The sequence below is a fragment of the Vanessa atalanta genome, chromosome 14, assembly GCF_905147765.1.
Source record: "Vanessa atalanta chromosome 14, ilVanAtal1.2, whole genome shotgun sequence".
Lineage (NCBI taxonomy): Eukaryota > Metazoa > Arthropoda > Insecta > Lepidoptera > Nymphalidae > Vanessa > Vanessa atalanta.
The window spans coordinates 11,997,959-12,015,819 of NC_061884.1; the positions used below are offsets into that span (position 1 = coordinate 11,997,959).

At 34.8% G+C, this 17,861-nt stretch overlaps 1 protein-coding gene across 3 annotated transcripts in view; it reads left to right on the plus strand.

Annotated features, from left to right (window-relative positions):
• The window catches only part of LOC125068641 (echinoderm microtubule-associated protein-like 2), a 60,728-nt gene that overhangs the window by 40,739 nt on the left and 2,128 nt on the right, over positions 1 to 17,861 (plus strand). The window contains exons 3-17 of one of the 3 annotated variants that reach the window (XM_047677893.1): positions 1,402 to 1,596; positions 2,591 to 2,702; positions 3,197 to 3,334; positions 4,081 to 4,197; positions 5,011 to 5,082; positions 9,870 to 10,034; positions 12,339 to 12,549; positions 13,433 to 13,456; positions 13,517 to 13,639; positions 13,821 to 14,007; positions 14,215 to 14,423; positions 14,792 to 14,918; positions 15,319 to 15,449; positions 15,628 to 15,749; positions 16,309 to 16,441. In XM_047677893.1, the coding sequence (XP_047533849.1) occupies positions 1,402 to 1,596; positions 2,591 to 2,702; positions 3,197 to 3,334; positions 4,081 to 4,197; positions 5,011 to 5,082; positions 9,870 to 10,034; positions 12,339 to 12,549; positions 13,433 to 13,456; positions 13,517 to 13,639; positions 13,821 to 14,007; positions 14,215 to 14,423; positions 14,792 to 14,918; positions 15,319 to 15,449; positions 15,628 to 15,749; positions 16,309 to 16,441 (2,066 nt within the window). Of the gene's footprint in view, positions 1 to 1,401; positions 1,597 to 2,590; positions 2,703 to 3,196; positions 3,335 to 4,080; positions 4,198 to 5,010; positions 5,083 to 8,276; positions 8,433 to 8,514; positions 8,625 to 9,869; positions 10,035 to 12,338; positions 12,550 to 13,432; positions 13,640 to 13,820; positions 14,008 to 14,214; positions 14,424 to 14,791; positions 14,919 to 15,318; positions 15,450 to 15,627; positions 15,750 to 16,308; positions 16,442 to 17,861 lie in introns of those variants that run through there. The other 2 variants (XM_047677892.1, XM_047677894.1) reach the window with 2 other exon arrangements.

A 17,861-nucleotide genomic window follows, 5' to 3' on the forward strand; every position in this document is an offset into this window, starting at 1 on the left:
AATTACGCAATTTTAAATGATTAATTATCATTTTTTAGTTTTATTTTGTCAAAATAGCTTTTTATGAATGATTATAATTGCAAAAATAATTTACGATAGTTTTTTAAACATATTTCCAACGTCTATATACTAATACATAAACATGGAAAATGGTCCTTTTGTGTTAAGTATTTCTTATAAACTAACCCAACTTCGCACGGCTCTAGGTTGAAAATATAAACATATATATTAAGTAACTTGATTTTAATTCGATTTCAATAGAACTATTTTGTAAAACTCGAATCTCACCGCATAATACGAACATGAAATGTCAGAGTTTGATATGCCACATTGACTTTATTAAGTATAAAATTTATGTCAGTCGATTTACGAATGAGATGCGAAGTGAATTCTAACAGAACCAACTACAATTAAAACATACATTATTCTCATATGATACCCAGATATAGAACCAGACGAACTTGCAAAATGCCCTACCAAAACCGAATGGGTTTTCTTTAAATGAATAAAGTATTCTATCAATCAACCGTAACTGTGTTATTATTTTAAAGAAAGTAACGGTACAACATATTAGCAGGTGTACAAATTAAATAGATGAGATAAAAAGCTTTTTTACAAAGAAACATTCATAGATGCAGAATTCCACCTGTTGAGGCAGATGCGGCTTGTAACTAAAACAGCTGGAGAACGAAAGCATCTACTTAATAACAATGGATGTTTGTATATCTGCTCAAGATGAATAACTTATAGGTAGATAAATAGATAAAAGCTATTTTGCACTCATAGTACACTATAAGCCTTAATTAAATGTCTTACTGCAGAGACAGCCCTGTTAGGCCTCAGGGACTCCTCTCCATTTTTAAGAGAGGGTTTGTTAGCTTGTACCACCACGTTGTTTCAATTCAGTTTGCTGAATATTGATCCACTTACTAACAATTCAATATAAGGCAGATTTTAGAATCGTTTTTTTCCGTCCGTAGACCGTAGGCGGTGAGTTAGAATAGGTGTCGTTTGCGCCGTATCGGATATCCAAATTGTCAACGTTCCTGGCCTCGTCTGCTGACAAGGCAAGCCACGCAACAAGTATTCTTTACCATATATTATATTTTGCTGTTGTTAAGCCTTTAAACCAGCCTGTCTAGTTGGGTCCAACTCATTTTCACTTTTACTATACGGCCAAACGCCAACGTAATATCAGGCTTAAGGGATCCTATGGTGTATTGACTTTATAATTAGTGGTTTGTACATCATCCGAGTGCAAATCTATTGACCAAGGTCTGGTTCAATTCACGAGGTTGTCCATTAACTCATATGCCTTCCTAAAGACTAAAATATTCCTGATAAAAATAAGCGTTTGGTTAGTAAAATCTTATGTATATATGTTATACTTTCTTTTTGCAGATGAAATGCTAGAAAGCGAGGGCGCAGGCCTGGCGGCACGAGTGGCTGAACTCGAAGTGAGATGTTCAAGACAAGCAGAGGAGCTCCTCTGTCTGAGGTCGACCCTAGCAGATGCGCTCCGGAGACTCAACGCGCTTGAAGGTCGAGCTCCAACTACATCTAATGTCCAAAGAAATGGAGGAGGAACGTACACAGGTGAGCACATACATACATATTTTTGACATCAAACAAGTGGGGAACCGAGATATTCTTGATTTTTCTTCTTTCCTGTCATTTTTGGCATATACGATTTTACGGGAATTATAATATAAGTTTCTGAATTACAAGACTTATACGGCATAAAATAATTATATTGCCTATACTTGGAAAACGTGTAAATTTTACGCTAGAGAGATAGTGCGGCTTGAACGTTTTCATCGTAGCCGAAGATAGCGTGTTTAAATTTGTAAAACCACCCTTGTTTGATCATGTTCTTAGTTTGTCTTTAAAGTTCGTTCTCTGGTGGGGGAAAACATCATATAAACCTACATGTGTCGCATGACAATATTTTATTATAATTTTATAGTGTATAAAATATTAAAACAATACACAAATTAATTATTAACAACAAACTATTAAATAAATAAATAATGTATAAAATATAACTAATAAATAATCGTATTTTATGTACTGACCTTCAAACTGATTATAAATATACATCTATCTTTACAATACGCTATATAAACTAAGTACCTGGATATGTATATGAACCCATTATATATGTACAATAAAGTTATTTAAAATCATTATTTTAATGCGTCATTTTAGATTTAATATATAGAATGATTTTTCCTTTTAAGACTAGGTAGAAAAGATTTCATTGACATCAAATGACTTGATATGCAATATTATAATTTAAAGTAATCTTCTGTTTTAAATACATACGATAAAAGTACTGAGTCATTCTCTGCTTGTTTAGCTCATAATTTTAGTGTCCACGATTACAAAAGTTATTGATAAAATTATTGAATATTTTTACTAAAACAAATAAATTAGTTTACGATTAGTATACATATATGTATATATTTTAGGCATTGTGCTACTATTCCGCACGCGTACTAGAAGCATGTGTGATATTTCAGCTGATTCACTTTAAAAGTAAACATTCCATGCGTCATATATTCAAATAGCTATGATTGCTTATTCACAGAGCGCACAACAGGGACACCGACCCGCGAGCTGAGAATAAGGCAGCCATCCTACAGAGAGAGCGTCAAACGAACTTCCAGCTACGGTTCCAGTGCTTCATCTCTTTCACAAAGGTAATTTATTATATCTAAGTTGCAAGCTGTAGTTGCAACGCCAAGTCGCGTATTAAAGATGATCTCCTAGACAACTACCCAGGATATGTCACTTTAACAAGCAAACTGTGTGCGCGAATATATGTACATTCTCTATTCCTTTAACTCTCATAATCAAGAACAGCAAATATGAGACCACCGACGGCTATCGATTGTTTCCGGGGTCAACTACCAAGCTCTGGGGCTACAGAGTATTTCTTGACTAAATAATTCGAAAATCATAAAAGCGTGTGCAGACCGCGACACTGTTGCTTTGCCACACTTTCGTGAAAAATTCTATGGTATAATTGTAATGTCATAATTATTCATCAAAAAATTACTCAGCATATATAAGATAGGTCATCATCGTATACCTTCGATACTTTTTATTCGACCTTGTTTATAGATTTAGAGAATTTATTATTATTATTTTTTTTCTCAATTATTTAACAAAAAATTATAATATATTATTTTAGACGCGGTCCACAACACCAATCGACGGGCTCGCTCCAGTCAGACTCGCCAGCGTCGTCTTCCTCCCTCTCCCCGGCACCCTCGCCCTCCCCCCGTGCGACGCCAGCGCCCCTCACTCCACACCCAGTGCAACCGTACAGGTAACAGTTTTAGGGATAATATTACCTTACCTTGTGATATACTCTCAGGTAAGTATTTATAAGTACTATTTTTAGCACGCCATATCATGTAGGAAGTCTTTTTTTGCTCAATTTCGTAATATTCTTAATGACTCAGTATCGAATGTATGAAATAAAATCAGAGCTCTATATAATAGATACAAAAACCAGTGTCAGTGACTAATTGCATCATTGATTCTAATGAAACCATTAGAAAGCCAAAAATATGAATCATTGCCACTATTTTATATTGCAATTGTAGTTTCCCAATTCAAAACGTTTACTCATGAACATATTTATTTCACATTGCACGTTTTCGGTATATTGTTACAGTGAGTTATTCAATTATTTTTTAATCCAATGGAATATCATTAACTCAGAATTCGATACCGTCGACAGAAAGTTCAGCCCAGTACCGACAGCAGCGCAATTTTGAAATTGCAAATTGGAAATTGATATTTAAAATCTCATCATTTAAATTGATATCGATATTTAAATGGTGATAAGATACAAAGTCATTCAATCATTCAAAGCTAGTATCATTCAAAGGATATGTAGTATCTATTTTAGACTTTTGTTTCGAAATATTTATTATGTCATATCTCTTGTATTCATGTGACCATTTCTTGTGTTATTAAAATGTTTTAAAAGTAAAATATCATTCGATCATAATTTTATTTTTATAATGTCACCGCTTGTTTCGCTAGTTTAGTAGTATAAATGTGTAGATCGCGCAATAATTCAACCTCCGGCAACCAGAGTCCGTCACCAGCTACCAACAATCTCACGAAACGGTGGAATTCAACGGGAGATTTCAACGCACAGGGCCTTTTGCCCAGTACGAGGTAAGTTTAGCTTCTAGTAGATTGCCAGTCTAAAATGATTTTATTTCTCTTTACCTAGACTATGCCAATGTTACAATCTCCACTTGATGTCATGGTAAAAACTTATCAGTAATAGATATTGATTATTAATTTATTACATTAACCATCGGCGAAACAATTTTTAAAGTCTAAATGTTGTTATTTTATTAAATAAAATCATAATACGACAATTAACACAAAATGTTATAGAAAAAAAAATACTTAAAAAATATTTATTCTCATAAATATTTGAGCTACATATTCATAAAAAAAAATTAAGAATCTTCTTATAATAAAATCTTATTATAACAAATCGAGGAATTTGTACTTTGATTTATTACTTCTGTTCAAATTAATGTATAATTCACGATGCAAATTAATTATTAGAGGTAATAAACAGTTTACTGAGTTTTATTCTTGCAATAGAATGCTTGAATCTTGTTTTTTAATGTTCCTTCGTGCATTCTAAAAGATAATCACAGATAAATAATAATAAATACTAATATGAATATATCTTTTGAAAATATATAGTTCAAAAAAGATATAATTAAAAAACAAATTTTAATTATATGAATTATCTTTGGATGTAGCAAATTGGCCCTATATGAAAATCGAAGTATTTCGTCTCTGGCCGTGAAAGCGTTTTGTTATTGCAAACAAATACAAAAATACATATGAAAAATCATTTCTTGTTGAAAAACTTGTATAAATTAATATATTATAACAATATATAGAATTATTTACATTCTGTGATTATTTTTATTTTTCTATCCCGTTTTTTGTTTATTTCCTTAGGTTTACGACAACCAAATCGTTGCTTAATTTATATTCTAAGCCGTCTCAAAATGGGCCTATATTGAAACATGGGTAAGTCCTTATTTATTCTGGGTTTAGTGCACTATGGGCTTTATGGTGAAGGGAGCAAAGGTGTTTGGTAATATACTATTATTATCTATGTATTACTTCGGTTGTGGTCTTGGAGCTTTCTTATTTTTCTAGATTTCATACTATTTCTACATACTTAATCACATAAGATTAATAATTCAATTTATGATAAACCAAAAATTTGATATATACGAGATGGTCCAATGATTAGGACGAAGTAATCTTTACAGATGATTGAGTGGTCAAAATTTATTATGTGCTTACAATTCATATCGTTCCCGGGGTGAAGGATAACATTCTAAGGAAACTGGAGGTGTTCTTAGAATGTCCAAATAAATTAGCAACAGAGACAACAACTGATCTTGAAACATATTCTCTTTGTGCTGAGGAGGATTTTCCCCAGCAGTGGACATTTACAGGATGTTATTTTTTTTAAACCAGAACTTATTTAGTGACTTGTTCTTAAATATTACACATACATATAAATTGTTTTCTTAATTTAAGAAAGCAAAGCTCACAATTATAGTCCCTAACTCCAGGGCTATGTTTCTACATAGCCCTGGAGTTACGAAACCTTCCCAGTCAGACTATGTGTTTCCTTTTATAAATCACAAAAATGCTTAACAAATTAATGACCAGTAAAAAAATAGCACATTAAAATAAACATAGGTTAACTTATTCGATGGTCTTTTGTCCAGTTTATCTGACAGCGGAATCCAAGTTCGAACCCGGATCGAGTCTTAAGATTGGTCATTATAAATGTTTATTTAGTAAGAATACGAATGCGTAACATGAATCATTTAGATAAGCCATTTAAGCCAATAAGGAAATCCGCTAACACCTTCTATATATTTATTTCCTTTAAAGGATTAAATTGTTGGTCGTGCAAATGTAAAAACACTAACATTTACTTGTGACTACTGTTTTAGTCGAAATATTTTATTCGTCAAGGCCTCAATGTGGAACCTATGTCATTTACCAGGGTTTTTAGTTACTGAAGTATAATCTTTAGCATTTGCAACATTAATATGAAACAATATAATAAAGGATTTGCGAAACAAACTAAGATATTAGGATTTTTTTGAAACTTTAATAAACCATCGTTATAATATTTAGTAAGAGTATTTTTTCGAATATATCAAATGCCGCCCCATTTATTAACTACATGTATTCAATATTTCATAAATTAAAGACACATAGCAACGACGCCATAATTTATATTATAATAAATCTAACAGAATAAAGCGCCCACGCAGCTCATCTTCAAAAACACACAGCTACCGTGCAACTTGATATGACATTAAAAATCGATTGTTACAACTTACATGCGGTTTGAATGGACTAGGCTAGACTAGACTAGTCGATGTTATATAAAAAAAGCGGCCAAGTCCGAGACGGACTTACCCATAAAGGGTTCCGTAGCAGCACATAAACTTTTGAATGGATGGTTAATTGTGGTATACGATTTATGAAGTATTAAAAAAAACTACTTAATAGATCTCGTTCAAACCAATTTTGGGTGGAAGTTTGCATGGTGATGTACATCATATATATTTTTTCTTTTATCATTCTCTTATTTTAGAAGTTATTGGGGGGGGGGGACATTTTACCACTTTGGAAGTGTCTCTTGCTCAAACTATTCATTTTAGAAAAAATTGATACTAGAAATCTCAATCATTTTTGAAGACCTATCCATAGATACACCAGACGTACGGGTTTTATGAAAAAAAAAATTAAGTTTCAGTTCTAGGTTCAGGGAACCCCCATTATTATTTGTTTTTTTTTTTTCATTTTTGTATGAAAATTTTAATAATTTAATAATAATCTACGGCGGTAGAATATCTGATGAGTGGGTGCTACCTACCCAGGCGGGCTCGCACAAAGCCCTACCACCAAGTACCTACCAACATATAAATAATCAATAGCCACAGAAAATACGAATTATATTTGAATGTAGTTAATGAACAAGCACAAAATAAAATTACAATCAGTAAAAAAATGTAAATCATACCAACACTATTAAAACATATTTTAGCTAATTCGTTGACTCGCAACGGAGACCTGTATTTTTATAGGCGGGTAGGACTATGCGGGTATGTCAGTTAAAATGTATAAAGTATCAGCTATAGGACATGAGAGTTTACAATTTTAATATACTCTTGGCTACCCACAGTTACTAATTTCAAATAAATTAATGTATTGCTCACTTCTTTAATCTCATACGTGAGAAAGAGAGAGCTATATTTAAATAGACAATTAACTTTTCATTAAAGAAACGGACTACTATCCACTAAGTTGACCTTGTATCGATTGGTGAGTACTACGAGTCTATGATTAGATTGACCCCCGTGAGTGACTAAATAATAAACTGGTGTCTGATGTTTAGATATTACATTATATCCGAAGAATAAAGTCGTATGTTTAAATTTGCAATTTTTTGTGAACAACCTTGCTTATTTCATCCTTTAATACATTTATTGAGTAAAAGTTATATCAACAATATTTCAGAATATTGTAGGCTTTGTTTCATTATTTTCCATTTGTATATTCCCATGTCACTTTTATAATCTTAAATAATGTCATAAATACAAAAGCAAGTTTGTTTATTTGTTTGTTACGTCTTAACTAATCAATCAAACATAAAGTTGTGCATACACGCTGTAAAAGACTCAAGGTACTTAACACCCGCTCATCTCCCCCCTCTCATTGGAGGAAACAAGTATAGCTGTAGTTATTTTCATGATCTATGGTAATAATTTCCGACAGCTGCAATTGGTCGTTTACTGCGATTTCAATTCACCAATTTGTCTAATCAGTCTAGCGTGAACGGACCGGACCGGCAAATGGCTTTGATATTCCAGTATCCTCACAATTGACATTGACCTTGGTCACTCCCACGTACTCTGTAAAACGAGTAAATGTCTCTGAAAGCATTAACTTGACGCTTATTATATTTTAACGACAGTCTATAAGCGTAATACTCATGACTCACTATTAACAAAAGATAGTACGAAAATTCTAATAAAACAATAGAGGAATTTACGTTTATTTTAAATTCTTCTCGTACATTGCTTGTTTTTGTTGTTTTAAATTAGATTTCAGACTAAAATGCAGTAATAGTAAACGCGCAATAAAAATAATACATACGCTGTGGATGTGGCTCTCAGCAAGTGCTGTTCACACGCAGTCTGTGAATGTTATTCTCAGAAGACGGCTGTTTGAGTCAGTGCCTTTTCAAACCTGTTTAAAAAGTAGACGTTTTGATACAAAACGAGTGCCTTAATTGGATATTTAAAAAAAAACTGTCATTAATTTAACGGCATGGACGACAGGTAATTTACGTAATAATTACTATTACCGTTTGCCTAATGCGATAATTTGCTTTAAATTTATGTTTTTTTTTTTTAATTTTAGATTTATTTTTATATAAATATTTGGAAGCTTACGGCGTGGGCGCTTTTTATTTTTGGATTTTTTTAAAGCTGGGCATAACGAAGCAATACCGCGATGTCGTTCACCCCGATGTAAGTCGCTTGGTAATTTTTTTTTAATGCCTAAGACAGCCTGTTTCGCGATACAGCGGCATTGAATAATCAGCTTTGTTTTTATTATCTGCGATGCAATTTGCTTTGTTTTTTTTTTACGTTATCCTCATTCTTAATTTAAATCTATGTTATACAAATGTTGTATTTATTTATGTTACTTTAATTTTGATATAATTTGCTTATATTGATAAGTTTCCTTCCTATACTAATTAAAATAAAGTATTAGGGTAAATGAATCTGTTTCTTGCGTGTTAATATTTCTACACGCAATTATTGGTCAAGGTCAAAATTATATTTATAAAAATGTAGTTTTAATAACAATGATATCATACAGGTTAAATATATACAAGAATATTAAAATTAAAAAGCATTTTGTTTCTAAAAAAAGCATTCACACCTACTTAAAGGCACTATTTTTTTTAAATGGAAAATTTCATTTTTGTTTAAAACATTACAGATTGAAAGATGTTTTTTACGTTTCGTAATAAATTCAAATAAAAAAAAAATATATAGTATCCGTTTTCATTAAATATATACGTATACGTTAAGTGCTTTTCCTTCACGTGATCTATCTAATCTAGATTTTTTTATATGTGCGTTACTCACGTGAAAACTACTGAACGTATCGATATGAAACGATGACCAATCGTCGCGGCTTCGTTATTGTTATATTCTATAAATTTTATGCTACCCTTTTTTATTTAAAGCACACCAAAGAGGTTGGATACCATAGATTAAATATTTAAAAATAAAACTATAATGCAATTGACACACTAACTATTACTGACTACTAAGCTTTAGATAACTATTAGATCGGTAATATGGTATATGAGAAGGTATAGTATTCCCTTATTTCTATTGATTGAGGATGTTGTATATTATATACAAATTTATTATATAAAACTAACTCAACTAATAAATTTTTTATATTCTAATAAAGCACAAGTACCATGGATATCATTTAACAACATAGGTATATATAATTATTATTAAAGGAACTAAAATATTCCGATAGTTAAATTACTAAAATCATTTAACTAACGATGCCTTGTTGTATTAATATAGATAATTAATATATTTATCATACGACAATTTAAAACAGCATGATTTTATTTTGATTGTAATTTAGATCTTAATATATATAATACAATTGAAGTGACGTACTATATATATATATACATATATTAATGCTAAATATTAAGTTAATATTTTATACGTTTCTAGCACACACACCTGTCAGTACAATGAAGAAGATGGCACCGTGAGAATGTTCATCAGGGGTCGGCCGGTGATTCTGTACGCACCCAGCGACCACGACAACTTGGACCTGTCGAAGGTGGCGCCACCCCCACACAACAAGCTCAAGTTGGAATGGGTGTATGGATATAGGTACGTCAAGATGTATAATTTTTAATCTACCCGATATTAGTTGTTTAACAACTAAAACTCTTAGGAACAATTATTATATAATATCTGTAATGATATAATCGCTGTTGAGCGAAAGCTTGCGTCGCACGAAACTACCCAACTACTGACACAAGGGTGAAGGCCGCAAAGGAGTGGAGGCCCTAGACCAACAGATGCGTGGAGACCCTAATAATTATATTATTAATTAATTAGAATATTTGAATTTCATCGAGTAAGCTATAATTTATTTCGTTAACTTTAGAAACAGTAATTAGTACCTAACATTATTATAATTTTACTATATCTAGATATTTGTTAACTCCTCAGTACTTCTGTTATGGCTCCAGGACAGTTGCTTGTCAAATCTCTGCAAAGGCGCAGTGGTGATATAAGGAATTATAAATATTTTTTATATTATAAATGTCTATACACTGTGGTGACCACTTACCATAAGGTGGCCCATTTGCCAATCCGTCAACCTACACGACATAAAAATAAGTTTATCACTCACCTGAAATATCGAATTTTTGAGTTATGACCCCATAGTCTTAGGTTAAGATTCGGCATTTCGGCTATTGTTGTACATTGGATTGTAACAATTACTAATTTAATTTCCGAATTCAACTCGTTCTATTATCAGTTATTTTTTCTAATCAATCAGATTAATAAGCAAATATGTTTTTTTTTATATTAATGAGGTTTATCGATTCGTCTAGATAACACGCGAAGGTTACAGCCGAGCCCACAGTTCGTTATTTATTTAATGACGAGCTCCATAATTTAATAATGTTAAAAGTAATTACTCCGTTGAAATATTAGAACTGGTGAAATTACATCGTAAGTGACTAGCTTATAATGCTGCATCCCGTAATGGATCAATTAACAGCAAAGGCGGATATAATAAAAATATGTTTAAATAGTGCAGTATTATTTTCTAATCTTTTTTTTATTTCAAAAAGTATTCTTGTATATTATTTTCAATCAAAAAGACCACAGACTAAAAACGTATCAAACATTTTTATAATCTGTAAAATACATTTAGTATTAAGATAAACTAATTAAAAATCTGTTTCGTAATTCATTCGACATTTGTTTTTAAACCGACCAGTTTGAACCAATAATGTCAGGCAATTTTCCAATCGCCTTTACTTCGAAATGTACGAGTGACAATTACAGCCCACTTGTTCCACCAATTATGGGTTTGTCAAAAAACACCGTATCAGTTAACCGATAGTGCTAGCAAAGATAAATTTCAGTCAATCGGTCTTGTGACTCAGTGCGTGAGTCAGTTGAGAGTTGCAGAATTTAGGTTAACATTTCAAAGACACACCTCCTTAGATAAGAACTAAACACGAGTTAAAGACAATATGACATAATTGACGATAAATATTCAAATTTGGAATGTCAGTTTTCTTTACAGATAATTTTAAGTGTCATTTAATTATAAAATTCATTAACAATCTATGGAGGCTTTATCTTAGTACAATTTCATAGACATTCATTCCATTGGCATTTCCGTGTTTCTATGAATTGATGTTAAATTGTCGAAGTATAATGATCCCAAAATGTAACTTACATTATATAACCCTTAAACCAATATTAAAAAACAGATCATCAAAGTACTTCTTATACTCCACCCAGTCCAGACGCAAAAGTCGAGAATTCGTCTAATATTTTTCTAAAACAAATTAAGAATCAATTGACCAATAAAGCTCATTCCATTATTTCGTGACGTTACATCCGCGGTACACGGATCACGTATTTCAAGGCCGCTTCACACTTGAGTGCCCAACTGTGTAATTCAGATGATTGCGGTTTGCCGCGGACCGTGGTGCATCAGGTTACTGGTTACAATGAAAGGAAACGAGGTTTTCATTGTAGCACGTTCCGAAATAACATAATTAACATTTTTATGATACATTTATATTGAGCTTATAAAGGTTTATTTATGTCGTGAATCTTAGAGGCGGTCCTAAAAATAAGGCTCCAAGGATTTGGGTTGTAAAATTCGCCTCTTTTGTGATACGATATCACACTTAAAAGAAGGGTCTCAACCTTAAATGTATTTTGTGTATAATTCATGGAAGAAATAAATTAATTTACGTTTATAATATTAGCATATAGATATATACATCCCGTTAGTACATATGTATGTATATACTAATACTAATTATACATTATATATGTATAAATAACTGTTAATGTTTTCACTTTATTTGTAACAAATTATGTGCAGGAACATTCTAAAATTCAATACGAAATTATAGAGGAATTCATACTTTTCAGAGGAAAAGACTGCCGCAACAACCTTTATCTACTACCGACGGGAGAAATAGTTTACTTCGTGGCAGCGGTAGTGGTACTGTTCAACGTGGACGAGCAATGTCAGAGGCACTACACCGGCCATACGGACGACGTCAAATGCCTCGCTGTACACCCCAACAAGCTAATTATCGCCACAGGACAGTGCGCTGGCCATGATCGACTCGACGCTAGGGTAAGTAGCAGAAAGTAAATGTCCCACTGTTGGACTAACACCTCTCTTCGAGGGTATTTCCTTTATTATCGAGTACGAGATGAATAAACACAAATTAAGCAAATGAAACTTCAGTGGTTAATACTCAAGTGTTCAAACCATCTCGGCATCGTGGCGATGACTGTTGATGCTTGGAATTATTTTATAAGAACCGGATATGTAGAAAATCTGTAGTTTTCGATACCAACAGAACGTCTTGATTCATCATTCACATCAACAAAAGGTGCTTTATTGAATGCGTTAATAGTCTTCTCGAATATAGTATGTAATATGTATATAATAGTATGCATTAGAGAACAAACGTTAGAGATTATTGTCTAACGATGATACCTCATTAGTTTTTGTAATTAAAGTATTCACAGACAAATAAACGATACAGTAACGATGTTAAATAACATTGGTGACAGTGTAAATAATATAATCTTGAACAATACAGAAACAATTGTTATCAAATGTAGAAGTGCAGCTGATAAGAAAAGTTACTATTGATGGTAAATTGCATTGGACCGTATTTAATTCGATTTGCGAGTAGACTCAGCTTTGCACTATTTGCCGATTTTAATTCTCGTCCCCTGCCATATTCCAGATACTCCCGAAATATAATTGATTCCTACATATTTTAGTCTGTGGTAGGGCTCTGTGCGAGCTCCTAGGTAGGTACCACTCACTCATCAGATATTCTACCGCCAAACAGCAATTCTTAGTGATAAGTGAGTCAGTGTAACTACAAAAAAGGACATAACATCTTAGCTCCCAGAATTAATGGCGCAGCGTCAATGTCTATGGACGGTGCCCTACATAATACAAATAATAACAATAAATGATCGAACCCGACGCCCGGCAGCCGCACGTGCGCGTGTGGAACTCGGTGTCGCTGGCCACGCTGGCCGTGGTGGGCGCGGGCTCGCTGGAGCGCGCGGCGGCCGGCGTGGCCTTCTCGCGCGCGGACGGCGGCGCGCTGCTGGCCTGCGTGGACGACGGGCCCGACCACGTCATCTCCGTGTGGGAGTGGCAGCGCGGCGACAAGGGCCACTGCCTGGCCGAGACCAAGGTGCGTGCGTCTACGTGCTAGCTCATGTTTTCGTATCACTCCGAACGATACGATTAGGAGAAGAATTTTTTAATACTTATTTTATACTTTTTGTTGGCTGTCATCTTCAGACAAATATGTCATAATTTTTAGTTTCATAATAACGTTTTGCACATAGTTTATAGTTTTTACTATCTCTCAGTGCTCAGTGGATACAGTGGTGGCAGTGGAGTTCCATCCACTCGATCGAAACCAAATCGTCACCTGCGGAAAAGGTCACATTGCCTTCTGGACGCTCGACGCTTCCAACGTTCTTTACAAGAGAATGGGAATCTTCGAGACTCGAGACAAGCCGAAATACGTCACTTGCCTTGCATTCAATCATAATGGTAAGTGACCTTATCGACAGGAACTCCTGTAATATACAAAGTAGACCTAGGTTACCTCATCCGAATCGACAAAGAATCTAATTAAATTCTCAAAGGCCAATGATCCCGCATGAACATTGGAATTTGCAATCTTGATGCTGCCCCTCGTGCCAGTAACTGCACGCAGGCATGAGGGGTCTCCCGCCCCCTACAGCCGCTCTGTCGCAGGTGACGTGATCTCCGGCGACTCCAACGGCAACCTGATCGTGTGGGGGCGCGGCACCAACACGGTGCACAAGCTGGTGCGCGGCGTGCACGAGGGCGCCGTGTTCTCGCTGTGCAGCCTCAAGGACGGCGGCCTCGTGTCGGGGGGGGGCAAGGACGGCCGCCTCGTGCTGTTCGACGCCGACCTCAGCGCCACGGGGACGGAGAACGTGGTGAGGCCTTACTCTAGTGTATCATTAAACCGGTATAGGATTTACGGCTTTTCAGGGAAAAATAAAGGTGAATGTCACGCTGCTTTTGAGACTTTCTCAACAGAAAACCCAATTACTTTTACTGACCCGACCACGGAATTCAGCTTAAGATCTTGTGATCTGCTACCTAACGAGCTTGCCACTTGATAGTAAAAAACTAGACAGTACATACATTTTCTATTATGATAGAGAATTAACATATAACTTTAAACAAAAAGTGAGTTTCGCTTGAATTTGTCGATAATTTGACTATTAGTAGAAAATCTATATTGTGTTTCGAACGAAATCCCGCCGCATATATTATCACGAATACCTGACCACCTCTGCAGATCGAGGGCCACTACGGCGGCGTGCGCGTGGTGACGGAGGGTCGCGGTCGGCAGCTGTTCGTGGGCACCACCCGCAACTGCATCCTGCACGGAGACTTGCAGCTCGGCTTCGTGCCCGCCGTGCTGGGTACGTGCACCACTCGTACACCGGCACACTCTGACACTCGATATACACACACACTGACATGCCACACATTAACGATGACGAATGCTCTTCCAATGACTGTTAGCGATAGTGATCACTTACCAAGTGTAAGACTCAATTCGAATGTAATAATTTATATTAAATATTATTGTTATTATCTGTATATTACAGACTGGTATCTGTTCCTTCGTCTATTAAACATTTAAATAATATTTTTTTAATGGTACTCAGAACATGAACGTAATAATTTTTTAACTTAATAAACATAGTTTTATTTTTGAGTCAAGACACACAAGTACGGCGTGATGAAATTCGTCCGTCTACCTTCTGCCTGCAAAAACTCCTATTCCACCGAGTCACGTTTACCCCCCCCCCCCCCCAGGCCACGTGGACGAGGTGTGGGGGCTGGCGGCGCACCCGTCGCTGCCGCAGTTCGCGTCGGCGGGCTGGGACCGCCTGCTGCAGCTGTGGGACGCGCTCAGCCACTCCACCGTCTGGAGCAAGGACATCGAGGTGGGCCGCGCCTAATTTGCGTTCAAGTACTAAATCGTAATCAAAAATGTTTGCTGCCTACTCTTTTTGCCATCGTATAAGTTCACGAGTTTCTCAAAGTAAACGTCCCCGACGCTAGGAGATAAAATGTATGTGCCTGACGTGTGTCTGACGTGTGTGTGTGTGTGTGTGCGTGCAGGAGCGCGCGCAGTGCTGCGCGTGGTCGCGCGACGGCGGCGCGCTGGCGGTGGGCTGCGTGTCAGGGCGCTGGCTGGTGTACCACCCGCAGACCCGGGAGCTGCTGGCTCAGCACCAGGACGGGTGAGGACATCGATTGCACTACATTTATAAATCATTTTGCTCGATATATTTTGGGCATTTTCACTGCCTATCATGAAGAAAAGACAGCTTCAGCCATTAAGAGAATAAAAAAGAATAGTACTTCAAATAGAGCAAACATGTTATATGCCATAACTTATTTAGTTATATAGTATATAACAAAGATTAGATAATAAGATAACAAAACCACTTGGTGATGGTACTCTGGGCAAGCCCGTCTGGGTTTATCATATATTCTTCTATCAAGTAGCAATACTTAATATTGTTGTGCTTCGGCTTAAAGGATGAGTAAAATGACAAGAGACATAACATCTCTGTTCACAAAGTTGGTAGCACATTGGTTATGTAGGAAATAGTAAAAGTCTCATACGGTGTCAATGTCTATGGGCAGTAGTGACCGAAATTGGTAGGCAGGAAATGGGCCACCCATTTCGATGACATAAAAAATAAAATGATATCTATAACTAATAATAAATAATGATTACTTTGAAAAACTCAATATTGTGATACAAATATTTAAAAATAAATAAACTTTTTCCAGCACGGAACCGATTCAAACCATCGAGTACTCGCCCAACAACCAGCTGGTGGCGATCGGCTCGCGAGACAACTTCATCTACGTGTACCAGGTGGACGACGACGGAGCGCGGTACTCCAGGCTCGGGAAGTGCCTGGTGAGTCCACTTGCATATTCGTGACGTAACTCATTACATTTACACTTCCAAATACTAACACCATCTCTTTAATCGAGCTTTTATTTAACTTCAGTTTAATTTAAATTCTCAGATTATAATAAAAGTTAACTGGAACGCAGGGAGTATTACAGGCATCAAAAGCGAATGCGAATTCTCGGTAGAGTATGAAGTAATGAACAATTTTTTAATACGACAAGAAATTAATTTAAGTGTCACTCTTGACGTATTAACAAAAAGATGCGTCGTTTCGCACTAACGACAATTTGTATTCGCTTTGTTGCTTCACTATAATGTTCTACGCGCTCCACCTGCCTTTTGTTTCATTAAAATCAGTCTCACCCAAAATGCATTACATTGCATCAGACATTACATTAAATCAGTTGATAAGTTAAATAAAAGCTTTTATATCTTGACATAATCTTTTTTTTAATTTTAACACAATATTGACACATTTTACATTCCGTAGTATTTTTTCACGATTAAAATTAATATCTAATTTTTTCACAAATACCGTCCAAACATAACCTTCCTTTTTTGCTCCTTTGGTGTATAAAAATGTTAATACATAGTTTGAGAATATTAAGCTCTAAACAAATCAATTAACATCAATCTACAAAACCGTATAAGATAATTGTTGTGGAAATATAATTTTCTGTTATAATTATAAATGTAATACTTTGAATTTATAATCATTAATCATTTCACGCGAATCTAGTGCACGGAGAGAAAACGTAGACGGGTAATTCGATTCCTGTAGTACATGCTTAAGTCGTAGTTAGTGCATGGATTAGTTAGTTCGCAAGTTAAGTAGAAGTAAACATTAGTAATTATTATAAGTTATAAAGTTATCTCATACGTTCTGGTATTGCCATACATCCATAAAATATTACTTTAGTGACTGCGCTATTTTGTATACATCTGGGTCACGAAACATAAACAATTGTTTTTTGTTATCAATTTTCTGTTTCAATTGAACAGTGATTGATTAATGGATAGTACATAATAATTATTGGCATGGCAATTAATGGCATCAATTATTAGTAGTGCATTAGCACTGTATTGTCATACAGTGCTAATACACTACTGACATTTGTCTATGGGCGGTACAAAAAAAAAATTAGTAATTTTCCGCTTTTAAGACTCAGTTATTAAACAAAAGGTTATAGTGAACAAAATAATACAAAATCTAAAACAAAGTGATAGTACATTTGATGTTTTAACAAAAATGCGTCATTTCGCACAAAAAGAGACAACTATATCACAAAGAACTTTTAAGTGTGAATTAAGTTAACAGTCTTATATCAACACCATTCCAATGTACAATACTTATTTAGTGGTTAGTTATATATATTATATATTAAATTAATATTGTAAATAAAGTTATATTATGAATTTGTCC